General features: G+C 51.9%; 1 protein-coding gene across 1 annotated transcript in view; it reads right to left on the minus strand.

Moving 5' to 3' along the window:
- Window positions 1–6,771: 6,771 nt before the first annotated feature.
- The window catches only part of Hmcn2 (hemicentin 2), a 146,942-nt gene continuing 128,103 nt past the window's right edge, over window positions 6,772–25,610 (minus strand). Inside the window, exons 86-98 of the mRNA XM_021181028.2 lie at window positions 21,997–22,266; window positions 16,627–16,776; window positions 14,628–14,765; window positions 14,410–14,531; window positions 13,938–14,175; window positions 12,857–12,919; window positions 12,620–12,742; window positions 11,924–12,058; window positions 10,263–10,391; window positions 9,397–9,717; window positions 8,648–8,767; window positions 8,244–8,370; window positions 6,772–7,453 (exon numbers count right to left, since the gene is read on the minus strand). Of these exons, the coding sequence (XP_021036687.1) occupies window positions 7,108–7,453; window positions 8,244–8,370; window positions 8,648–8,767; window positions 9,397–9,717; window positions 10,263–10,391; window positions 11,924–12,058; window positions 12,620–12,742; window positions 12,857–12,919; window positions 13,938–14,175; window positions 14,410–14,531; window positions 14,628–14,765; window positions 16,627–16,776; window positions 21,997–22,266 (2,282 nt within the window). The 3' untranslated portion in view covers window positions 6,772–7,107. The remainder of the gene's footprint in view (window positions 7,454–8,243; window positions 8,371–8,647; window positions 8,768–9,396; window positions 9,718–10,262; window positions 10,392–11,923; window positions 12,059–12,619; window positions 12,743–12,856; window positions 12,920–13,937; window positions 14,176–14,409; window positions 14,532–14,627; window positions 14,766–16,626; window positions 16,777–21,996; window positions 22,267–25,610) is intronic.

The raw sequence follows: 25,610 nt of genomic DNA on the forward strand, positions 1-25,610 counted from the left end.
GACTCACCGCTGCTTCTTAGGACTGCTCTAAAGGACTGTGTAAGTGTGGGTCTGTTTCTTGCGCCTGTGTTCTGTCATGTTAGTTTATTTATCTCTTACCATGCTGCTTCTACGATGTCTTGATTCTTGTAGCTTTACAGTGCGTCTTGAAATTTAGGAAATGACCATTTGGCTAACTTGCTCAGGTCCTTGGCATTTCCATAAAATAACAGAAACAGCCTGTCAGAGTCTGTAAAAAAGTCTCCTGGGGCTAGGCTGGGCTGGGGCTCAGTTGGGAGAGAGCTTACCCAGCATGCACAAAGCGCCCAGCTCCATCCCTAGCATCATGTGACTAGCTGGGTGATTCACTCCTGTCATCCCAACCCTTGAGAGGTGTAGGCAGGAGCATCAGGTTCAAGGGCATCCTTGGTTACATTGTGAGTTTGAGGCCAGCTTCCGGTGCCCTACCTGTTGTGCTTTGCATGTGGTCCTGACAATCAAACCCAGGGCTAAACCCCTCTTCCCTGCAAATCTATATAGATAAATCTACATATCATCTTAGGAAAGCAGACAAGACTGCATTGTCCAGTCCATGAATATGATGGGTTTCTATATCTCTTTGTAACTTCTTAATTTTCCTTAACACAAAAAAAAGCCTAAACATTTTTTTAAAATATTAATTGTTACAGTGCAAGCAACAAGAAATGTATGTATTGTGTTGGTTCAGTCTGTGGGAGTTGACATCCTGATGTGGTCTTCCTTATGGGGGAGTTTAGGCCGGATGGGGTTGAGATGGGATCTATTACATAGTTCTGGGCTAACCTAGTACTCTCCACATAGCCCAGGCTGGACTCAGATTTGCATGGTTCTCCCGCCTTTGCCTCTGAGTGTTGAAGTTACAGCCTGAATCACCCAGCTACACTTCATTAATTTATTGTCCATTCGACAGTGCTGGGGATTGAACTCACGGATTCATGCATCCCAGCCAAGTGCACAACCACCTGAGCTCAGGCCTTAAAGTAGACACTCCTGAGAGTCGGGAAGCTGCCCTGTGTTGAACATGGACTCCTGGGCAATGATATTTTAAACATGTGGGCTAAGATGGGCTTGGTGGCATAGGTCTGTGGCTCCCATTTCCTGGGAAACAGAAACTAGATAAAATTGAGTTTGAGCACAGGCAGGGCAACACTGTGAAACCCCGTTTCAAAAGACAAAGAAATGCTGTCTAGGTAGCAAGACCCCAAAGTGAACAAGGTGGGTTTTATAAAATACCTTCAGCTACAAGGCCTGAGGATGTAGCTCAGGCACGGTGATCAACTAGCATGCATGGAGCCCTGGATTCAGTCCCCAGCACCACACAAGCCACTCATGGTGGCTCATCCTTGTAAACTTGGTCCTTGGGAGGTGGGGGTAGGAGGATCAGGAGTTCAAGATCCACCTAAGTTATGTAGTGAATTTGGGCCTAGACTGGGACTTATGAGATCATATCATGCACAAAAACACACACGCACATATACATATACACTCACATGAGTATATGTCTCTGTGAATATATGTACAATATATTGTGGATCCTCCTGCAGAGTCCAGAAGAGAGTGTCACATGTCCTCCTCTATCACTGGGAATCCTCCTCTCTCACTGGGCATCCTCCTCTATCACTAGCTAGTCTTCTCTCTCAGTGGGAGTCCTCCTCTCTCACTGGGCATCCTCCTCTATCACTAGGTAGTTTCCTCTCTCAGTGGGAGTCCTCCTCTCTCAGTGGGAGTCCTCCTCTCTCAGTGGGAGGTCTCCTCTCTCATTGGGAGTCCTCCTCTCTCAGTGGGAGTCCTCCTCTTTCAGTGGGAGTCCTCCTCTCTCAGTGGGAGTCCTCCTCTCTCAGTGGGAGTCCTCCTCTCTCAGTGGGAGTCCTCCTCTATTACTGGGAATGCTCCTCTATCACTGGGAATGCTCTTCTATCACTGGGTGTCCTCCTCACTAATAGTCCTCCTTTATTACTGGACGTGCTCCTTTCTCACTAGACATCTTCCTCTATCACCGGGAGTGCTCCTCTCTCACCCCCTAGCTCTCTCTTGGAACTGGGGCTACAGGGAGGGGACTCTCGGCTTGTCATGTGGGTGCTGGCATCCAAACTCTTCTTCAGGACTATGCAATGTAGTAGGTGCAGAGCCATCCATCGCTCCAGCCCCCTGAATGGATGGCATGATCTCTTTCTCTCTCTTTCTTCTTCCTTCCTTCCTTCCTTCCTTCCTTCCTTCCTTCCTTCCTTTCTTTCTTTCTTTCTTTCTTTCTTTCTTAAGAATTATTTATTTATTTTATGTATGTGAGTATCCCATTACAGATGGTTGTGGGCCACCATGTGGTTGCTGGGATTTGAACCCAGGACCTCTGGAAGAGCAGTCAGTGCTCTTACCCGCTGAGCCATCTCACCAGCCCTTGGCATGGCTTCTTAAACAGACTTTGACAGTCCTCACCTCTCCTCAGATCACAGTGACATGCCAGTGCCCTCCTCTTGGGCATTATCTGTTGAGCGCCTATGCACAAATATCCCTGTCGTGTTAGCATGTGACAGAGGCCTGATGTCCCCAGTAGGCTGATTCCAAGAACATGAAGGTCCGGTCCCTTCCCCTGGTCCCTCTGTTGTGTCTTCGCTTCTACACCACCACCGTTACCTCTCCACCTCTGCCTCACCCCTCTGCATGTGTGGCAGCCAGGTGTCTCTTGCATGTAGGCTCAGACTGCTGTGGTCACTTGGACTGAAGGGTCTCAGTGTGTGTGATCCCGGATCCCCTACAGCCTATGGGCATGCAGACACTTAGCTTATGCTCATAAGTGTGGAGAGGCCTCTTCTTGTCTCCTGTCCCCTGCCACCTAGAGGACAGCATGATGGCTCTGGAGCAGCTGTGGACAGAGGAGCTGGGAGTGTACTCAAGGTCCTTGTTCTGTAGCTTCTTGTTTGGCACCAGAAGCCACTGTACCACTGCCCGGGTTTGGGCAGAATGGCCAGAACGGAGAATGACCTCCAGGCCAGACCTTGGCTCTCCCTTCCCACCCAGAGGGACACAGAGTCCGGCTGTTGACCTCTTGGAAAAGCTGCATCAGGGAGTTTAATGAGTGACCTGCTAAGTGGATGGTGGGCAGAGCCTCAGAGGTCATGTGCCACAGGGGCTGGGTGGCTAGATGGGGCTGGGACCAATAGTAGCTGGAGGTGACAGGCAGCTGTGGAAAACACCTCTTGTGGGGCTGGATCCAGCTGCAGCGCCAGCAGAGACACCTTAGGAGACTTCTCCTTTATGAGCCAATAGTCCCTGTGCGTGACCTGGGACAAACTTGGTCCCCACTAACCGGCCAACAATGCTGCAATGTCTCTTTGCTCAGTAGCCTGTTTTACAGCCTCAGAGGGACCAGAGGAGCAAAAGCAAGGAGTGGCCCTGAGGAAGGGACACGCCTCACTGCCTACCTCCAGCCCTTCCTCTCCATCTACCTCTGACTTCCTCTTCTCAGCGCTGCTGCTGAGCCGTAACACAGAGACTGACAGCAGCTCAGAGCCTTGTGAGACTGCTCAGAAGCCTTGTGGGCTTAGACACGCTTACCTCTTAGCCTCCACTGCTGCATCTGTGTAATGGGGATATTATTCTTGCCTCGGGAACCTCTGGGAGAGCTCATTAAGGAATAAATAGCTGGAGATGCACCAGACAGTAGCTTTACAACCCAGAGGGTTCTGGTGAGAGACTCAGGAAGCAGTGGGCAGACTGCAGCAGAGAGAGGAGAGCTAAATCCAGCTTGCAAGAAAAACCCCTGCTGGTCCTCAGCACCAGTGTGAGGCCCTGACCTCTTCAGGGCTACAAAGTTCATAAAAAGTTAACAGCCTAGCAGAAACAACCCAGGCTTTGTCTGATTCCTGACCCCTGAGTTTTCAGGAGGAGAGTTCATCTCAAGATTCTTGAGTAGGCTTCAGACAGACACCCCTCTCGCCATCCTCCCTCCCCCAGCCTGCAGTTCCAATCAGCGACTTAAAGCAGAGGTGGGTTTTTTTTTCCATGTCGTAAGTGGTTGAAAGAAGACAATTTCATAGGGTGAAAATAACACATTTGAAATGTGAGTATCAGGAGGAGCCCCTCCCCCACCTTGAGGTGGGAGGGACAGGGACCTCCTAGGAGAGGGCTCTGCCGCTGAGCTAGCTCAGCCCCTGCTAGTAGAGCAACATGCACTCATGGCTGCCTGTGGCCTCTAGCTTTGCCTTGGCACTCGGATAGCACAGGGAGTGAGTTGCATCAGAAACAAGATGTCCCGAAAAACCAAAAAATATTTACTCTTTTGTCCTTTACGAAGAAGTGTGCAGAAGCCTGGCTTCACTTAAATCTGTTTTGAAAGTAGAAGGCTGAATGGGACGTGGAGGCATGTGCCTGGAGTGCAACACTCAAGGTTATCTTCAGCTACGCAGTGAGTGTGGGGTCATCCCGGGCTACGTGAGAGACCCTAGTTCAACAAACACCCAACAAAACAAACAAAAATCAGAAAGAAAGTAGATGTGCCCTGGGGACACTCTGTTGGCTGTATGGGTACCTTCTAATCTAGGGTCGGCACATGGTTAAGAGCACTGGCGACTTTCAGAGGACCTGGGTTCCGTTCCCAGCATTCACACAGTGGGTGCCTCACAACAACCTGTAACTCCACTTCTAGCCTAGATATCTAGGAGCGCTGGGGCACATCTGTAGGTCCACTCAGGAGACCAAGGGAGAATTGTGATGAGTTCAAGTCCAGCCTGGGCTACAGAACAAGGCCCTGTCTCACTGCTTTCTCTGAGACCTAGATGGGAGAAAAGGACTATTTTGGGGTAGGTGGTGGTCGAGGTTGCCGGGGTGGCAGGGAGAAATGAATTATCCCCCAAATCTCCACAAGAGACAGGCTTTCCATAGCTATGTCTGGGGGCACCTGGCAAAAAGGTTACTAAGGTAGGGGCTTGCCTACCTAGAGAGAAAGGCAAGGCAGCAGCAAAGCAGTGTCTGGGCCAGCACCCAGGGCGCCCAGTCCCTCCAGCACCCATGGCACCCAGTCCCTCCAGCACCCAGGGCGCCCAGTCCCTCCAACACCCAGGGCACCCAGTCCCTCCAGCACACAAAGCCACACCCCCGACCCATCCCAGAGTCCCGAGGCTTCCCTCACTTTTCCTGAGCAATCCCCTCCTCTACTGCTAGACTCTTTCCCTTTCAGGACCTCGACCCCTTGCTGTTCCCACAGCTCCATCCCTCCCTCCCTCCCCCCTCCCTTTATCAGGTATCTGCTCAAAGGTCACCTGTCCAGTGAGGTCTACCTCCACCAGCCTGTTAAGAACTGTCTCAGAGGCTTGGAGTTGCAGCTTAGCTCCATTCGATATGGAGGCTGACTGGGCTTATATATAATTCTCTCTCTCTCTCTCTCTCTCTCTCTCTCTCTCTCTCTCTCTCTCTCTCTCTCTCTCTCTCTCTCTCTCTCTCTCTCTCGGGAGCGGGTAAGAGCATCTGGAATCTACTCAGTCCCAATCCTGTTAGATACTACCCCAGCTCTTCTGGCATTTATATCTCATATCTAACCATATATCTATTTCTTTTACCATATGCCGCCCCATTTCCTGCCCCTCTTCCACTCCCATGCATCTGCCTTGCATATGTATGTGCATGTTTGTATGTGTGCAAACATGGGTATTCCCTGGGGACACTGTCCACTTTTTAAATATTATTGCCATTATTATTATTATTATTATTATTTGGGAGGGGGTGTTTGGGTGTCATGGCGCCTGTGCACTGTTCAGAGAACATCTCTTGGGAGTGGGTTCTCTCCTCCTACCCTGGGATCTAAAGACCAAACTCGGGCTATGGATGGCAAGCACTTTTCTAATCTTTGAAACAGAGTCTCCCCCAGCCAAGGGAGCACTCACTTGACTGGCAAGGATCAACCTGCCTCTGCCTCCTCAGCGCTGGTGTTGCAAGCTGGGCCCCCTCCCCCCACGCCAGGACAGGGGTTGCAGGGATCAAGCTTGCATTCGCAAGGCAAGCACATTTCCCAATGACGTCAAGTCCTCAGCTGGTCCCCGTAACATCTCACAGACACAAAATCACCTAGTCCTTTTGCAATGAACATTTCTAAGTTTTCATTTTTTTTAAGTAAGCTAATTCGTTCACCCACTGGCCAAAGATAAAGCGAGTTCTCTTTAGGCATCAGAAGAAACTGTAAAACCAACCTGGGGCTCAAGGCTTCATGTTCTAGTGGCAAGATTCACGAACAACCAAGAAATAGAGTCACTGGTGCGCCTGCCACTTAGACAAGGACCAAGGGAGAAACAGAAGGGCAGCAGGCACGAGGAAGCAGGGTTCTTGTGTTATCGTTTTTGAGGCAGGGCCTCTTGTAGTCCTGGCTAATCTGGAGCTGGCTATCAGCCACGATGACCTTAAACTCTGGACTCTGCTGCCTCTACTTCTCTAGTACTGAGATGAAGGGTGTGTGCCACCAGCCCTGGCAATTTTAAATTGTTCTTGAGAATTAATATACGGTGGTTTTGGTACCAGGCATCTGTGTCTCTGAAGAACATTTAGTTCTCAGTAATTCTCCCGCAGAACTACGGGGAAGGAAGACGGGTCTGCCATACTGCTCTGTTTTACACCAAACATCCTAGCCAGGGACAGAGCCTTATGATTCCTAAGGATGTGGGTCTGCTGACCCAGCAGCTCGGATCACATCAATGCTGGTCACGTCCCTCCCAGGCCCCTCCCAGGCCCCTCCTCAGTAAGATAAAATAACTCAGCAAAGACATCAAGTCAGTAAAAAAAAAGTTTTTATATTGTACACATTCCATGTGGTCAGGACAGTGCCAGTCGCTTCCACCCCTACTGGGTCTGTCCTGGACCACTGAGATCTTGCCCAGCTCCCCGCTGAGATCTGAGGAAAGACTCAGGCCTGACCCATTGGCTTTACCCTCAAAGGGGCAGCGGTCTCTGCCCTGGGGTCAAGGCCCTGCGCACAGCAGTGTTTACCAAAGATCTCACTGACGCACGGGGGCGGGAGAAGAGGATGTTCTCTGTCACTGTAGGTGTCATGGGCAAGGGCCACTCTGTTCCTCTTTGCGAGGTCAGGGTGGATCTGCAGCTCTGGCCTCAGTATGGGTAAGGCGACACTGAGATTAGCAGGATGTAGACGCTCTGGTGGCGGGGTGCCGCTGCGCGCACAGTCAAGCGGTAGAGCCCGGCGCGGGTGAGCGCTCTGCGGGTGTAGACCGCGCCTTGTCCAGCGCGTAGCTGGCGGAGAGCGAAGGGGCTGCGTGGGTCGGGCTCCAGCACGGTGAGCTCCGTGCGGTTGGCAGGGATGCCAGCCTCGGAGAAGGCGGCGAGGCGGGCCACGTCGTGGTGGGCGCGCACGCCGAGGGGCAGCGGCAGCAGGCGGTACTGCAGTGTAGACGGGCCGCTGGCGCTGCAGTCCTGAGAGCAGCGGCGGAAGCAGGTCCTGAGGGTGACACACACAAGCTCGTTGGGCCGCCATCCGGTGCACCCCAGCTCATCCCCAAGCTCCCCAAATATCTTGCCTGCATATGCCCCTATTAGTCCATTTCAGAGATCCACAAACTGAGGACCAGAGAAGCCAAATAGAGGTTTTCCTCCCCTTTAGCATGTCTTCCCCCCCCCCCCCCACACACACACCCTTTTTTCCTTTCCTTGCCCAAAGCCCAGGGTAGCTCAGCAAACACACAACACGATAAAACTCAGTCACTTAGGTTCACTCAGAGGGGCCTAGAAGTGAGGAGCCTAGGGACTGAGTCACAGGTCTGGACTCCCAGAGGCAGGAGAGGTTCAAAGACACTTGTTCAGCCTTGTCAGAGTCTCCCCCACCGCCTGCTTCACTCCCCTTTGTAAGGTCTGGTCCCGAAGCCTTCCCCAGGTCCTGGTGAACATAGTGTGCCGAGTCCTGGAGTTTGTGAGAGTTCCCCAATTCCTATGTTTGGAGGTGCTTTCTGTCTGAGGTTATGTTTTTACAGGGGAGGGGTGTCCCAGAGAGCACACACCATGTAATGGCATGGAGCCAAGTTTGTCCCTGCCTGGGTACAGGTGTCCCAGGTGTCCCAGCACGTAGCTCTGGCCCAGGATGTCTGGCAGGGGAGTTTCCCCTGGCCTTGAGGTGCCTTCCTGGATGTGTGTGTGTGTGTGGGGGGGGGGTGTCCAGGCATGGGCAAGCTGGAGAAAAAGCCCTGTACTCATGTGCCCACCCCTGTACCTCTGCCAGCTGGGCCCCTCCTTACCCGGGGCTGGAGCCCTGCCGGTAGGTGGTAGGACAGGGCGTGTCTACACACTGGAAGCTGCCTCGGGTGTTGAAGCACATCTGGCCAGGCCCACACTCGATGCCATCTTCCTCACACTCGTTGATGTCTGGGTGGTAGGGTTCGGTAGGAGATGGGAAGATAGAACAGGGGAGAGGGAGACCAGAGGAGGCCGTGTGAAAGAGACCAGCTTTCTGAGGCAGAGCCCCAAGGAGAGACCCTCCCCAACACCTCTCCATCTCCCAGGGGCATGTCTTGGAGGGCATGTCTTGGAGGGACTTCCTCCTATCATGGGTGAGGTTCAGATGGAATAGCCCAGGGACACACAGCAGAACTTGTGTGTCCCTAATCCTGGGAGAGGTGTGGATTGGCTCTGGCTGGCTCACCCTGGCAGTTCTTCCCGCTGGGAAGGAGGCGGTAGCCAGAGGGGCAGAGGCAATAGTAGCTACCCTCTGTGTTTTGGCAGGCATGCTGACACAGGCTCCTAACACGGCACTCATCAAGGTCTGGTCCAGGTGGGGACAGAGGGCAGAGAGATGCTGAGTCAGATTGCCGTGTGGCCATGTGCTCTGAGACCGGTCAGGGAAGCTCTCTGCTCCAGGCAACCCCTCCCCTGCCTGCCTCACCCAGGCCTGCTGCAGGAGGAGTCTCTGGCTGGTGAAGAGTGGGAGCCATCACCAAGGCAAGAACAGGGGCCACTCTGCTGACAGAGTCCATCCCCTCTGCAGCCAGCCCAGCTTCCACAGGGTCCATAGGCTACAGACCTGTACCCTCTGCTCCTACAGTCCCTCTTTATAGCTTTGTGCCTAACTGGAATATTCTTTCACAGCCCCGCAAACCTCCCTCCCTCAAGAGCAGTGTTTCTTAAAGGTGTGGGGGGCGGGAGGTTCCTCAGGCATCTTTTTAGGAGGGCCTCCTAAAAACACCCCAAAGACAAACAGTTTGAATATCACCCCAGTCTCCCTCCTGGGTCCCCTTTGTCCATCCGCACAGCCACAGTGCTGCCCCTCACTTGCAGAATTTCCCCTGCCTCCACCCCACTTTGCCCATGAGTGCTGGGTTTCTGAGTTTGCTCAGATCCATGCCCAGCCTAAGAGCCCAGGACCACAGTGTGTGTGCCGAAGGCCTGCCTTACCTGCACACACGCCATCCTGCCTTATGAAGCCAGGTGGGCACCAGGCCCGGCCCACACTACTCAGGGCCCCAGAACCAGGCCGGAGGGAGACCCAGGTGTGGTAGGAACTACTGGGCCTGGGTACCCGAGACCGCAGCCAGGGCCCAAATGGGCTCCGGTGGCTGACAATGGTAATGTTTTGACGGTTCCGTTCCAGGGGGATACAGGTCCTGCCATCCCGTAGGAGAGTCTGGCCTGGTGGGCACAGGCATCGGTAGCTGCCCTGGAGGTTCTGACACTGGTAGACACAGGGTGTGGGCAGCTGTAGGCACTCGTTGATGTCTGTAGAGGGAGAGCGACAGGGTGTGAGGAGGGTAGGTACTCTGTGGCCTACAGGCGCTCCAGCTGCCCTTTGGCTTCTTTTTCTTTTTACTTTGAGACAGTCTTGCTTGGGCTGTGCCTCTGTCTCCTGAATACTGAAATGAGAGCTGTGTCCCTCTATGCCTGGCTCAGCTGCCTCTCCCTGTCATCCTCCCAGAATTCAATGCCTTATACACTATTCACAGGGTTTCCCTTCAAGCTGGCCTCATGAGGATCCTGGTACCTGCATAGTCCCTGACCCTAGGTCTGCAGTTAGGGCCTAACTCCCAGGCGGTGGAGTCTCAATCCTTAGTGACAGTCATTCATTCTACCCCATACCTCCCCTGCCTTGGTTGTCACCTCCTCCCCTTCTGACATCCACAGAAGTGCCCCTATGCAGGATCTAGTGAGAGGCCTTGGCTACTGCTTTAGGCCTTTTCAGACTCTCCAGACCATAAACACTCCTTGTCCTGAGTCAGAGCTGAGTGAGACCCAGGACCCAGAGGGGCTTCTGCTGTCCCCCTTACCTAGGCAAGGCAGGCTGTGACCCTGTTGGCGGTACCCTCTGGGACAACCACAGTGGTGGCCACCTGGAGTGTTCTCACAGAGTTGATTGTAGTGACACTCATCCAGCTGTTCTAGACATTCATCCACATCTGGGGAGGCAGCGGTGTGGTCACAGGCATGGTCATGGAAGAGGTTCAGCCCAGAGGCCTCCTCCGAGGACAGCCCCTCCTCCTCCACAGTAAGGCTATGTCTGTCTCCTTTTCTTTTCTTTTCTTTTCTTTTCTTTTCTTTTCTTTTCTTTTCTTTTCTTTCCTTTCCTTTCCTTTTCCTTTTCCTTTTCCTTTTCCTTTTCCTTTTCCTTTTCCTTTTCCTTTTCCTTTTCCTTTTCCTTTTCCTTTTCCTTTTCCTTTCCCTTTCTTTCTTTCTTTCTTTCTTTCTTTCTTTCTTTCTTTCTTTCTTTCTTTCTTAGTTTTTTCAAGACAGGGTTTCTCTGTGTAGCCCTTGCTGTCCTGGAACTCACTTTGTAGACCACGCTGGCCTCAAACTCAGAAATCCGCCTGCCTCTGCCTCCGGAGTGCTGGGATTAAAGGTGTGCGCCACCACGCCCAGCTCCTGTCTCCACGGCTGTACAAGGCTGCACACTGCCACTTTACAACCTCCATTTTTGAGAACCACGCAAGGTTAGAAGGCAACAGGGTCCAGACTCCAAAGAAAAGAAGGGACTTAGAATGTGGGTTCCAGAGGAGCTGTCATATTCTAGGCCCTGAGTAGGCAACACTCCTCTTACACAAGTTCCTCGTGTGCAAGAAAAGGCCCTGTGGGTGAGGGGTCAGATGTGTGCAGGGTTTAAGGACCTGGGATACAGGAAGAGATGAAGGTAGGAATGTAGGAAGGAAGAGGGGGAGGGAGGAAGGGAGGAAAGGAAGAAGGAAGGAGGAAGGAGGAGGGAGGAGGGAGGAAAAAGGAGGGAGGAGGTAAAAAGGAGGGAGGCAGGGACAGGAAAAGAATCTCTTAAGATCCAGAAAGCTCCAGAAACTCATAGACTCACAAATCTTTCCCTTGGGGCTATATAAACAGCAACGTTTGCCAAGGAAGAGGAGGCCCTTCAAGCTGCTGCCCAGGCTGGGGTGGACTCCTCCAGGATGCAGCTGTCTTCGAGTCACTATGTCTTTGCAAGCAGCCCCTCACCTTGACTCCGTAAGCAGTCCATAAACTCACTGGCTTGCTATGCTAGATTCTATGGAATTGTTTCTTTAGTCAGTTGCTGGTGTCTGATCTGGGATGAATAGATGTTCAAGTCTGCCCAGGAAAACACCACATGACATGTGCCTAAAACCATACAATGTGTAAAGGTCTCCCATCAAGGGACAGCAATTGGATGTTAATACAAAGGCCACTTGCCACTGATGCCCAGTGACTGCCCGGAAGCTGTGTTGAGAAGGACCCAGAGGCTGGCTCTAGTCTGGACCACGATGTGGGAGTTAGCCATGGAAGGAAGTGGCATTCCTGCTGCCTCTGACTTATATCCCTGATGCCATCAAACACAAGTGGGCAGAGGTTGAAAGGGAAAGATAGGAACCAGCTCTGGGCTTCTGCCAAGAGAGTTCTAGATGCCCTGAATCCCAATGACACTCTCTGGTCTCTTGGGAGTTTGACTGGCCCCGCCTGGTGCCCCAGTCACCTTCACAGTTGCTTCCATCAGCTGTTACCCGGAAGCCAGGCCTACAGGAAGCGAGGCAGTTATAGGATCCAAGCAGGTTCACACAGCGCTGTTCCTCCTGGCAGAGGTGGGTGTCACCTGCACACTCATCCACATCTGGGGGCAGAGCACAAGGTGTGTGTGTGTGTGTGTGTGTGTGTGTGTGTGTGTGTGTGTGTGTGTAGGGGGTGGGAAGGGGTGGACAGTGTGAACGTTTGCCTTCCTGCTGCCATCCTTAAGCTCTGGCCTGGCCCACTCATAGCCTAGAAGACCTGACATGAAGGTCTCTCAGCCCATAGTTCTTAGGTAAGGTTTAGACCATGTCCCCTTGGATTCTAGCTAGAAAGCCAAGAGAGACTTGGGAGGGCCAGGCCCCACTGCTGGCAGTGACAGGCAAAGACACAGGTTAGAATCAGGGTGAGACCTGTCATTCAGCCATGGATCAGAAAATCAGAACAGGGCTACTGAGCCTTGAAGCTGCTGTGGGGAGATCTTACAAGCTTGAGGAACACACAGGGACCACATGTTTGTCTCTGAGGGTTCACATCACCCCAACACCTCTTATCTTCCAGAAAATGACCCCTCCGTAGGCATGTGCTTCCCTTTGGAATCTGGGCCCTGAGGAGCCCACTACAGGCTTGAGCGGGGCTGGAGCTGCACTTCCCCGGGGCTGCTCACCTCTACAATTCCTGTGGTCCCAAGCCAGGGAAAAGCCAGAGGGGCAGGAACAGGAAAAATGGCCAGGAGCATTGCGGCAGGTATGAGAGCAGGGGCTGGGACCTCCTGAGCATTCGTCCTTATCTGGGTGGGAGACATGAGACTCTGTTCACAGGCTCTCCTGCCAGCTGGCTGGGGTGGGTTGTACATCCCAGAAGGAGAGGTCACCTTTGTTCCTACTGGCTGGGAATAACTCACCCACACAATATGCTCCCTGTGCATCCGGCTCAAAGCCCTCGGGACAGCCAACTTCATTTTCCTCTGTAATGGAAGCATGAAGACCCTGAGGGAGCCAATTCCCCAGGGCATCCTGGGCTTGTTCTTTGGGCTGGGCCAGGCAGTGGGCCCTGGCTGGGAGCTCAGCCTCAGCTTTGAACCAGACGGTGACAGCGAGACAACCAGCTGGCTCCGGGCCCAGGCTTGTGGGAGGTGGTAGTTATGGGGACATACCTGGTCTTGTAGCTGTGCCCGGGGGTGGGGTGGGGTGGGGTGGGGTGGGGGTGGGGGAGGCTCTTAAGGGCAGAGAGCCAGGAGAACTCAAGAGAGACCACTAGAGAGAAGTAGACTGTTTGAGTGCAAAACTGCTCAGAGAGCCCAACAGTCATGCAAAGGGGGTTGTGATTGCTGGTCAGTGGCCAGCAAGAAAGGGAGATGGGACTGCCTCAGCAACTGCAGGGACAGTCAGTCACCCTTAGCAAGGTGGCCTCTGGGGGCCAGTTAGGGTTGTAGAGGCAGAGTCTTTACTGCTGGCCTGGGGAAGCTAGCAGTTCATGACCACTGTGCAGCTAGGAACCATGGGATTCCCATCAGGTCCATAGCCGGAAAGCAGCACAGATAGGCTCTGAATCAGGGTGTGCCTTGCCTTAGAGCCTTGCTCCTTCCAGCTTTCCTTTCCGGGTCTTAAGCAATGAAAAGATACTTTTAAAGCATTCCTCAGCTCTGACTATATGATGTGCTCAGGTGGGTCACCAGAGCTTGCACCCACGGGGCCTTTGGTGCAGGCACCTTGGGAGATGGGAGTGGGTGTGGTTTAGACTTGGAGTGTGGAGTATATCTCCTGCCTAGGAAAAGGCTTCAGAGGTCTGGGCAGGAGTGGCTCGAGTAGCTGAACTGGCCCTGCTAGAGTGGGCGGGGCCAGGCTGGAATGGGCGGGGCCAGAGGAGCTAGGCTGCTGCCCTATGCACGCCCCTCTCCTTAGCCTGTACTCCGTGTGAATGATCAGAATTTGGGACTCTGGCAGTCTTCGCTGGTAGGTGGAAGTGGGACAGTGGGGCCTCACCTGCTTGCAGGGCTGTGGTAAGCTGGAAGTTCAGGGCCTCTGCCTCAGGGTCAAAGGCCGAGCTGATAGAGGAGGCCCGAAGATGCTGCACCAGCTGGGGCTGGAGGCCCCGGGTCTCATCATACTGGATGCTGTGATTGCAGTGCAGGGAGGCTGGGAGGCTGTCGTGGAGGAAGCGCTGTGTGGAGCCCGCAAATAGCTGGCCAGGCCCTGTCTGCACATAGTGCTCCTGGAAGTCCTGGGGGAAGGGAAGGGTCCCACTTTAGAGAAGCCAGGAGGGAGCTGGAGTGCTGCGTGAAGAAGACTGGGCAAGCCTCCTTGTCTCTTCTGCTCAAGAACTGGCAGTCGGGGGGCCGCGCCGTGCCTGTGATGTTCTTGAGACCCATGGCAACTGGCTCCTGGTGTATGAGGACAGAAGGAGGGCCTGTTTGCTTAGGGTGGGTTGGTGGAGCAGCCCAGATCTAGTAAGTACCTGTACTCGCAGATCTCCGTCGGCCAGGCTCTCTGGGATCATGCCATTGATTTTCATGTCCACGAGCAGGAGTCCATCAGGATCCAGGCCCCGAGCCACCTGGGTCATTGTGAGCAGCTCCCCTGCAAGCCGTCCCCACCCAGCCTGGAGTCAGCGCAGGGGCAGCCTGGGCTCTCTCAGGCCCAGCCCCCAGCCGTCTGCAAGAAGACCATGCTCACCTGTAGAAAATTCCATCTGTGACTCCTGCTGGAAGCTGCCACCCGTCAGAGAGTAGCCATTTAAGGCCTCTCCACTCTCTCTAGCCAGGGCCCAGTAGATGGGGGCAATCGTGACTACCAGCACCCGCATTAGAGGCCCTGGATGTAGCAGAACACAGGCCATGTTAGGACTGGCGTCTCAGAGCAGCGATGCTGCTCACGATCCCTCTGTGGCTCCCCCTTCTCTCAGCCTTTCCCTCCCTGGCCATGCTTGGCCTGGCTACTAAACATGCCAGGTGTTTAGCAGACCCCAGGAGATAGCAAAATATACTTTATGGAGCAGCTAGAAAAGCAAATATTATAAAGAAATGCATGGGATGTGATATTTAGCCAGGTTCAACAGAACCAGATAGATGGTCCCCATGGCTCGGGGGGGTGGGGGGCACAGGCTGTCACTATGTGCTGGTTGGGTTGATGATCAACTAACTTGTGGACAACTTCTGCAAGCACCTGGGAGAGGAAGGAGTGTTCTGAGCCTTTGACTGCCCTAGGTAACATTTGGACCTCTTAGGGCTAGGAGAGGTCACAGACCGGGTCAGGGGGGCACCGCCCACTCACAGCTTCCTCAGGGTCAGGGACAGTGGTGGTACCTAATGGGGTGACAGGAGGGAGCTAGAGCCCTTGTGGGCAGCAGAACCTGTCCAGTTCCTCAGAGCCTCTGCCCCATTACAGTCAAGCTCACTGGGCCTAGGTCTAGACATTTCCCCATGGCTCCTGCAGCTGGAAGCAGCAGCCACAACTAGGCAGCATTTTGTTTAAATTAGTCTCTGTCGACAGCGGCTTCAAGTCTGGCAGTTAAAGCCCCTGACCTGGGGCTGGAGAGATGTCTCCATTAAGGGCATTTGTTTTTCTCGCAGAGAATCTGGGCTCAACTTCCAGCACCCACATAGTGGCTCACAACCATCTGTAACTCCAGTTGCAGAGGACCTGACAGTCTTTTCTGGCCTCTGCAGGCACCAGGCATGCACATGGTTGTACATACATAAATGCAGACAAAACATTTGTACACATAAAATAAAAGCAAATGATTCTAAAACTAAGCAAAAAAAAAAAAACCCAAAATAAAAAACAAAACAAAATAAGTTAACAACTGAGGCCATGTGTGGCTCTGGAGAACTGCTCCTAGTGAGAACTTGTCTCTGCCTTTCCTTACACTGGGTCCTCAGAAGGGGGAGGGGCCTTGGGTCCTTTATGTAGGCTTGCCAAGACAGGGCCTGTGAGCCACCTGCATATTCTCTGCTCAAGACATCCTGTTTCTTGAATCTGTGATTCAAAGCAGGTGCATGCCTCTTTCTCCTCTTCCTCCTCCTCTTCTACCTCCTCTTCTTCCTCTCTCTGTTCCTTCTCCTCCTCCTCCTCATCTTCCCTTTCTTCCCTTTCCTTTTTCTCCTGCTCTTCCTTCTCTTCCTCTTCCTTCTCCTTTCTTTTTGATTTTTTTTTTTGAGGCAGGGTTTCTCTGCATAGCCCTGAGTACCCTGGAATTCACTCTGTAGATCTGGCTGGCCTCAAACTCTGAGATCCACCTGCCTCTGCCCAGCATCCCAAGTGCTAGGATTAAAGAAAGACTTGTGCCACCACGCCAGGCTGCCTCCTGCTTATTGGATGACGGAATTCTGAATCTTTCCTGCTGTCTGTCCCTTCCAGCTCATGTCTGTTAATCAATTCTTCACTTTTCTATCGGCTTCCATCGGCGGGGGGGCTCCCCGAGTGTAAGCGTCATCCCCATCGTCCTCTGAGCTCCTGATGTAGTACCCTGCTCACACGCACCCTCTCCCTGTCTATTTTAAATGCAGTGACTGTTTGGTGATGGTGGTATGGGGGTGGGAGCCTGTGAGCTGGAGAGGGCTTCGGCTCTTCAAGGTAGTCCTATCTTCAGGTACTAGGCCTTGAACGAGCCTTTTCTGTTGCTTGGGTCCAGCAGGTGTCCTAGCGTCCCTCCCCACCCCCCCTCCCCACATACCCACACTTGCTGGGACATGACTGATGCTGCTCCAGATGGTTGGAGCCTCAGAGCTGCCCTGCTGTAGCACACTGATGTTGAGAGTAGCCATTCCAAATTCCTGGCCATTGATGATTCCAGTCATGCTGCCCCGGCTGCCCCGGGGCTCCCCTGTGGAGCAGAAGACAAACAATAGTGACACATGCTAACTACCCACTCTGAGCCCCATTCAAAGGTGTCAGCACTGCTACTCTTTCATCAAATTGGAAATTGAGGCTCAGAAAGGCACAGTGTCCAAAGATACACAGCTAATAGGTAACAGACTCAAAAGCACAGAAGATCTTGGCTCAAAAATAAAGGAGACTCTGTCTGGGGAGAGGGCTCAGCCAGTGATGTGCTTGTCGTGCAAGCACGAGTGCCTGAGCTTGGTCCCCAGAGCCCACATAGAAATGCCAGCCATAGTGGTATATGCTTGGGGTCCTGGTGCTGGCGAGGCAGAGACAGCAGAGGGAGAGGTGGAACCCTGGAGCTCACCAGCTAGCCAGCTTAACCTGGGCTCAGTGAAAGATCCTCTCTTAAAAACAAGGTGGATAGCTCCTGGGGAGCGACACAAGTTGTCATCTGGCCTCCTTATGCACCTGCACCCACATGCACCTGCACACACATACACCCACACACACATCATGCACACACATACAACCATACACACATCATGCACACAGGTGTACTCATACCCACATGCACCTGCACAAGGCACCCCCCCACATGCACCTACACACAATGCTCATGCACACATATACACCTGCATACACATGTATGACATACATGCACCCACACATGCATGCACCTACATACATGCACGTGCACACATGCATGTACAAACATGTACCTGCACACTGCATGACCTACATGCATCCATACATGCATGCACCTATATACATGCATGCACCTGCACCTGCACGCATGCACCTGCCCACATACACCTGCCAACATGCATTTGCCCACATGTATGTACAATGCACCTACCCACACATGTACCTGCACATACACGTGCACACATACACATAGAGCCAGGCAAGTCATGTCCCTAAGTCACATCAAGTTGGCTTGTTTATAAAATGAGGAGGTGGATCTACAGACACACAGAAGACCTGTTGGTCTAAAACTTGCCAAGAGCTATGATGGCAAAGGTTGGCATGCTGTAGGGAGAGGGCACCATGCCAAGAACTGAGTATTATCACCAGAGCATCCTCATTCCATCAGTGGCCCTGGCTCCAGCTGGTCTGCAGCTGCTCTAGCTGGAGTGGGCTGGCTGCCCAGAGGCTGCCAGGCACTCCAAGCAGCCGTTCTTTTGCACAAACTCAATGGATGACATCGGCCCGCAGGGCCCCTGCTTCCTCTGCCTAATGAACCAGCTGACTCTATTGGGCAGATGGCCTTCCAGGGGGCACAAGACAGAGGGAGCCTGGCTCTCTGCTCACCAGCCCTCCAGGGAAATTAACAGCAAACTGCAGATGAACTATCAAAAAACAACCGGGAAAAACAAAAAAAAAAAACAAAACACAGAACATTCCATGGCCAGGATCTTAAATGGTCAATCAAGACGGGTTAATGTCAGGTTCTAGGAAGTGCAGCCCTCATCTGGGGTCTGGTGATGCCCATCTGGAATGCTTCTCATCCATATCTGTTTCACAACAGGGCACAGGGAGGGAGCTGGCTCCTGCAGGGAGGGAGACAAGTCTGACCCAGATCCCTGGAGGCCACAGGCGCTCTGAGCCCTTGAATGGCAGGCCACTTTTTAGACATTAGGAGTCTCAGCCTCTTGTTGCCCATCCCTGGAAAAAAAAACAGCCAGGCCTAGGACACACTCTTACACTGATAAGGCAGAAAGAATAAAACAGCAGGGAGGAGGGACAGGTCTGTAGTCAGGGCAGGAGGTTCAGCGCTTACCTAGCTGGTTGTCCTGGTCCCCAGGACTGCCAAGCCAAGGCCAACCAAACAAATGAAAAGCAACATAAAACAGGGGCTGGAGAGATGGCAGTAAAGTACGTGATGTGCAAGCAGGAAGACCTCTCCTAGGGTGAGCTCACATAAAAGCTGTGTGCCTGTGACTCTAATGCTGGGGAGAAAGGGCTGTAAGAGAGGCAGACCCTGGGGCCTGCTGGCCAGACAGCCTAAGAGACTGGTGAGTGCTGGGTTAGTGAGAGATTCTGGCTCAAACAGAAAGTATGGAAGGAGACTGGAGAGATGGCTAAGTAGTTAGGAGAAGGCACGTACTGCTCTTACAGAGGACCCAGGTTCAGTTCCCAGCATCTGCACCAGGCAGTTCACAATCATCTGTAACTCAAGTTTCAAGGAAACCAGCGCCCTCTTCTGGCTTCTGTGGGCACTTGCATGCGCACAGTGCACATACATTCACACAGGCATACATATATACACATACATAAAAAAATAAATAAATTTTCTTATAAGGTTGGGGAGCAATAGAGTAAGACACTCAATGTCAACTTCTGTTTCTTCACCTGCACACACACACACACACACAATCACATACACATTCGCTCTCTCTCACACACACATACATTCACACACTCACTCTCACATAGTCAAACACATACACACATACACACTCACACACAACACAGTCACATCCACACAGTCACACATCCACACACACACACACACACACACAATCACATACACATTCGCATACATACTCTCTCTCACACACACATACATTCACACACTCACTCTCACATAGTCAAACACATACACACTCACACACAACACAGTCACATCCACACAGTCTCACACACACACACACACAACCGAGAGAGAGAGAGAGAGAGAGAGAGAGAGAGAGAGAGAGAGAGAGAGAGAGAGAGAGTGCTTCAAAATCCCTTTACACAACAAAACCATTGAAGAAACTTAAATCCTGAGGCCCACCACATGGAGAAGGTGGCCGTTGTGGGTGTGGAGACTGAAACAGGAAGCTGCTATTTATCTCTCACAGACAAGAGATGGAAATGACACATGTAATGAAATGAAACTGAAAAAGATATGTCTCCAGGCAGATTATCATGGGATGTCACCCAAGCCAGGCAGAAAAGGGGTAGGTTTTAAAGCTAGCCTAACCTTGTGTAGGAAGCAGAGAGATTTACAGTTGGAGAGAAAACAAACAAATAAAAACCCGGAGTCAGGCATGGTGGGTTGTGCCTGAAATGCCAGCACTGGAGGAGACTGAGGCAGGAGGATGGCTGTGAGTTCTAGGGCCAGCCTGGGCTACAGAGTGAGAATGTTACAAAATGGAGCTAAACATTACTGAGAATTACCTAAGCATGGGAAGAGACAGGCAGCGCCACAGAGTTGTCTCTGACACAACCCATGGCTGTCACATGCATACCACCCCCAGTGCATGTAAATAAAAATATAAAAAGAATGACCCAAGCACGTTCTGATCAATGAATTATGGGTAATAACTAGTTTTCTGATTTCAGACTTCTGTTTTCTCTGCCCTTTCCGTAATTAGCAAATATGAAAGAAAACCGTCATTTCCACTATTAAATAAAGAGCGGTGTTGGGGTAAATTCTTCCCCACGCCACCTCCTCTTTCACATCTTGATGCTCTAACCCTAGGACCTCGGGATAGGACCTCATTTAGAAACAGGATCTTCACAGAGAACAGCACATCAAAATGAGGTCATCAGGATGAGCCCTTGTCCAGGATGCCCGCCCGGTGACGTTATCAAAATAGGGAATTAGAGGCTGTCTTTAGTTACTGTCCTTTTTGTCACTGTGAAGAGACACCATGACCAAGGCAGTTCTAACAAAAGAAAGCATTTAATTGGGGTCTTGCTTACAGTTTTAGAGGCTTAATCCATGATTATCATGGCAGGAAGCAGATAGAAAGGCATGGGGCAGTAGCTGAGGGCTTTATATCCTGATTTATAGGCAGCAGGCTGAGAAACAGGCGCTGGGCCTGGTGCTGGCTTTTGAAACCTCAAAGCCCACCCTCCAGGGGCACACCTCCTCCAACAAGGCCACACTTTCTAATCCTCTGAGCAGTTCATCAACCGGGATGCAGCATTCAAAGGAATGAGCGTATGGGCCCCACCTTATTCAACCCTTCACACAGATGGGAGCTCACAGGGAGATTGCCGCACAATACAGCAAAGATGGGCAACTCTTCCAGAAGCCAAGGAATGCTAGTGATGGCCAGAAGCTATGGGCAGAATCTCCTCCTTAGGCTCAGGAGGGACCAGTACTTCCAAGGCTTTGATTTTGGATTAACAGCCTCTCAAACTGAAAGATGGTGTCTGTGAATTAAGCCCCAGACTATGGGGTTTCATGATGTCCACCTCAGAAACCAACATAGAGACCTACACAGAGCTTTGTGGTTTGAACTGGGAGCTTGTCACCAGGAGAGAGGAAGAGATAGGACCAAGTTCTGAAACAGAGGAAAGTCCCTCAGGCCTGACGTCACCCTTGAGTTAGCAACTTCCTCTGGGTATCCAAGAACCATTGATGTCTGGGTACATCTGTTAGCAATTTGCCTCTTCTTACAAACAAGGGAACTAAGGATCAGAAAGGTTCCTACAGCTGCTTGACAAATGTCAAATCTCAATTTCTTTAGAGGTACCACACTGGCTGGAGAAGAGATCTATGGAGAGAGATTGTGACATCAGGTGGAAATATATTGGTGATGTCTGCCATAGGCAGGGTTAGAGAAGGGACAGAGATTCTGACACTGTGTGTGGAAATGGATTGGTGATGTCTACCATTGACATGAGATACACACCCATGCCCATGAGGTATTTGGTGCAGAGGCAGACAATCCAGAAATGATATTCTGTGACTTTTCTTTATGTTGGCTTGAATTGTTTTTACAGTGGTTGCTCAGGACACCACTTTTTGATATTAAGTTTGGCCTGACCCTAAGGAGAAGGGGGCTGATTAAGGAATCTCTAGATAGTGGGGGTCAGTAATGTCAGTAAGCTGTGATCCTTTCGATGCCCTACCATGGCTGTGTGAGACTTGGGGTGACCACTAGTTCACAGATGTTCACAGCAAAGTCCTCAAGGGCATCATAGGTAATCTTATTTGATCTTGACCTTTCCTTGAGGTCATGGGGTGCCCAGATGGAGGGTGTGGGCCAAAGTCACATGACCAGAACAGCCTGGTTCTCTGGTTAAGGTGAGTATGGTAAAGGCTTAGCCCTTCTGAGATTCAGTTTCCTCGGACAGGATGGAACGCATAGATTTCCTATCTGCCTCAGGCTCTGTTATAACTGTGTGAAGAACCAGGAAGCCTGCAGGGCAGTGGTCCAGGCTCTGCTAAGCAGGACACATCCACTAGACTCAGTCTGGAGGCCCAGGCAGGGACGCTCCTTACCTCTTACGGCCAGCAACGCCTTGGCTGTGACAGAGCCCAGAAGATTGTGAGCAACACACTCATACACTCCAGCATCTCCAGCTTCCACATGCTCCAGCCACAGGCTCCCATCTGGCAGGGCCCGGAGCATCCGACCAGCCTGTAGCGGTTGGCCTGCCCGTAGCCACTCGATCGTGGGCACAGGCTCTCCGGTGGCCCGGCATCGCAGCTCCACATCCACTCCAGACCTCACTGTCATGTCCCGAGGCTCCACCTGGAACACTGGGGCACCTGAGGGAGGAGTGGGGCAGGTTTTAGGGAGAGTCTTGTCTATTCCAGTGATCTGTGCTCATTTAGAAAACACCAGAAGGTGGGAAGGATGTGAGAGCCACACACATTCCTGCCCTGCAGCTGGTGGCCTCTTCACTGCCTTACACACAAGGGACATGCTTTTCCCAGGAGACCACCGTTGTGTGCCAACACTGCTGCTTTTGCTCCATGATGCTGCCTCACATTTGATGGTGCCCCCCACTCCCACCCTAAGATGTTATCACTAAGAACTTGGGATGTGGGTCAGTAAGAGTACTCGCTGTGCAAGCATAAGGACCTGAGTTCAGATTCTCACCACCTATGTTTAAGATGCCAGGTGTGCACTCCATGGGTACTTATTCTCTGCACTTTAATCAGACAAAAGTGAGACATCCATATTGCCCCCCACCCCCACCCCAAGGCTCAGGGACCATCACAGAACACAGGGCAGAAAGTCTGTAAGGGCCAGAAGTCAGGGAGAGCCAGAGTAAACATGTGTTCTGGATTTGACAGGACCGCTGAGGTCATAAGCTTTTGTCAGCCCTCGGTTGCTTCTAAGACCCGAATGGGATCAAACCATTGAACATTCGAACACAGACCCGGGGTGAGCTTACAAGCCCCCTCCCCCGAGGAGCTGTTGACAGCTGATGGCTCCTAGAGAATAAGTTTTCTTTAAGGATGTGGCCCCAGTAGGACGATCTTGCTCCATCAGGTGGCCCCATACCCCACACCCAGGACTATAGTATATGTATGGCACAAATTAGACTCTGTGGCTTATAAAAACAAAAAGAACACTGGACAGTGGTGGAGCATGCCTTTAATCCCAGCACTTGGGAGGCAGAAGCAGGCAGATTGCTGAGTTCAAGGCCAGCCTGGTCTACAAAGTGAGTTCCAGGACAGCCAGGGCTACACAGAGAAACCCTGTCTCGAAAAACCAAAAAACCAAACCAAACCAAAACAACAACAACAACAGCAAAACAAAACCCCCCCACAAAACAAAACAAAACAAAAAGAACACAAAGTTAGGAGTGGGTGGGGAGGTGATCTCAGAGGAGTTAGCAGGAGGAGTGGGGGAATATGTTATATTAAAAAGCACCAGTCATGGCTGTGCCTGCCTGTAACTGTAACCCAGTGCTGTGGAGGGCAGAGAAAAGAGGATTATCGGGGCTTGCTGCCTGCCAGTGTAGCTCCAGTTTCAGTAACAGACCCTGTCTGGAGGGGATAAAGAGCTAGACTCCTGAGAACTTCCTGAGTGTCTCAGCTCACTACAGCCAGTTCTACGAAAGCTGTGTGCTGTGTGACCTCACAACTCAGCTGTGGGACTCATCTCAACAGAAATGCAGGTATGCTCCTCAGCAATGTGAATCTCCCTACCAAGCTGCTCAAAATCCCCCAAACTGAAAAGGATCCACTGGGGAGCACAGAAGCAACATCGGCAACGTGGCAGGAAACCATACGGCCACAAAATGGCACGGAGATTCCAACAGCACCGACAGTGTCACAGCTTCTTTCTGCTTTTAGTGGAGCTGGAGGTAGAACCCTGGGCCACATACTCAACTAGACAAGTGCTCTGCCACCAAGCTTGTCCTAGCACCTGGATTCCATTTAGATGAAGGTCAAGGGCTGGAGAGATAGTTCTCACACATAAAATAAAACGTTTTACATCTTAAAAAATTAGAATGAAACAAGAGTGTGGAAGCACCCGGCAGTCATGGCTGAGCAAAGCGGTCCTCCACAAGCCCTCCTCCCCCAGAAAGTATGAAACTTCAGCGGAATTGACAAGTATTTCAGGGCCCAAGAAGATAGCCAAAGATCCACAACACACAACAGGTTTCCAGAACCGTGGCTGACAACAGTGTCAGCCTGCTGTACTGCCCAGGGCTCTGCTTACCCTGCTCCTCACCCCCACCCCACACGGCATCTCCACAGGCCAGCTGCGAAAGCCACCAGCTTTCTATAACCAGGGCCCCCCTGCAAGTCGGTGACAGAGGAGACAATTCCGGGGGCTGAAGTACAGAGGGGAAGAAAACCGGAGGACACAAATGGCCACTCCAGAGCCTGGCTGAGGAGTCAGAGAACCTGGCAGAACTTTAACAACAGCAAGGAGGGTGTGGAGGAGACCTGGGCTGGCCGCTCCCTTCCGCTCTGGTAGAGGGAAAGATGTGGGTAGAGGAAGACCAGAGATGGATGATCAGTGACCCACTCTACAGCCACATGAGGCTGAAATTCAGCTCCAGGTCTTCTGTCATGCTCACAATGTCTGATGAAGTAGTTTGGTGGCGGCTACTTTCAGACCTTCTGGCTGCTGAGTCATATGTCTGTGCTCTCTCCTGTGTGGGCTGGCTGTCACTGTGCCTTCAGGCTGATAATTTCCTGGTTCCTGATTGAGCCAGAGAGTTCCCATTGCAGCTGAAACAGCATGACTCCAGCAGTGTGTAATGGATGTGGTCTTGCACCAGCCTCCCTCCTCCATGGGGAGAGAAGACATGGCCCGCACTGTCAGGCCTGTTCATCCCAGGCCTCTGCTGACACCCTAGAACACTACAGGGGCTCAGCATCGTAGTTAGGCAGCTGGGGTCTTCAGGATTCCCAGTAGGGCTCCCACTAACTGTAGAGAGAGGGTTCCCTCATGAGAGAAGTAGGGCCAGTCCTGTGCCCTCGTTAGGCCTGACCCTGGGGACAGTGATGGTCCCTGTTCAGGGTATCAGGGACCTCATCTATGCATGGTACAGGCTGTACATAGTGATTCCCACGGAAACGAGCAAGATGACTGTCCTAGCAATTTATCTTCCTGCCTCATCCTCTGTTCATTCTTTCCCTGGTTTAAAATTTTAATTTAAATTACATTCATTTACTTAGGGGCTAGAGAGATGGCTCAGTGGTCAAGGCTGCAAACTGTTCCTGCAGAGGGATGGGTTTGGTTCCCAGAATTCACATGACTCATAGCTGCCTGTAAACTCCCACTCTGGACTCTACAGCCCTTTTACTGTATACACACACACACACACACACACACACACACACACACACAGAGTTAAATGTTTAAAATATATTTTATGTGTGTAATGTGTGTTGTATGTTGTGTGATGGTAGTGGTGATGGTGTATGTGTACATGTTGTCTGGTGTGTGTGTGTGTGTTGTGCATGTATATGTGTGTGTGTTGTGTGGTGGTGGTGGTGAGAGTGCATGTGTATATGTTGTATGTGTATTTACTGTGTGTGCGAGCATGTGCGTGCGTGTGCTTGTGTGTGTGTGTGTGTGTGTGTGTGTGTGTGTGTGTGTGTGTGTGTGTGTGTAGGTTCCATCACACAGGTCCTAGGGATTG

Source organism: Mus caroli, unplaced genomic scaffold (genome assembly GCF_978045245.1).
Source record: "Mus caroli unplaced genomic scaffold, Mus_caroli_1 scaffold_2, whole genome shotgun sequence".
NCBI lineage: Eukaryota > Metazoa > Chordata > Mammalia > Rodentia > Muridae > Mus > Mus caroli.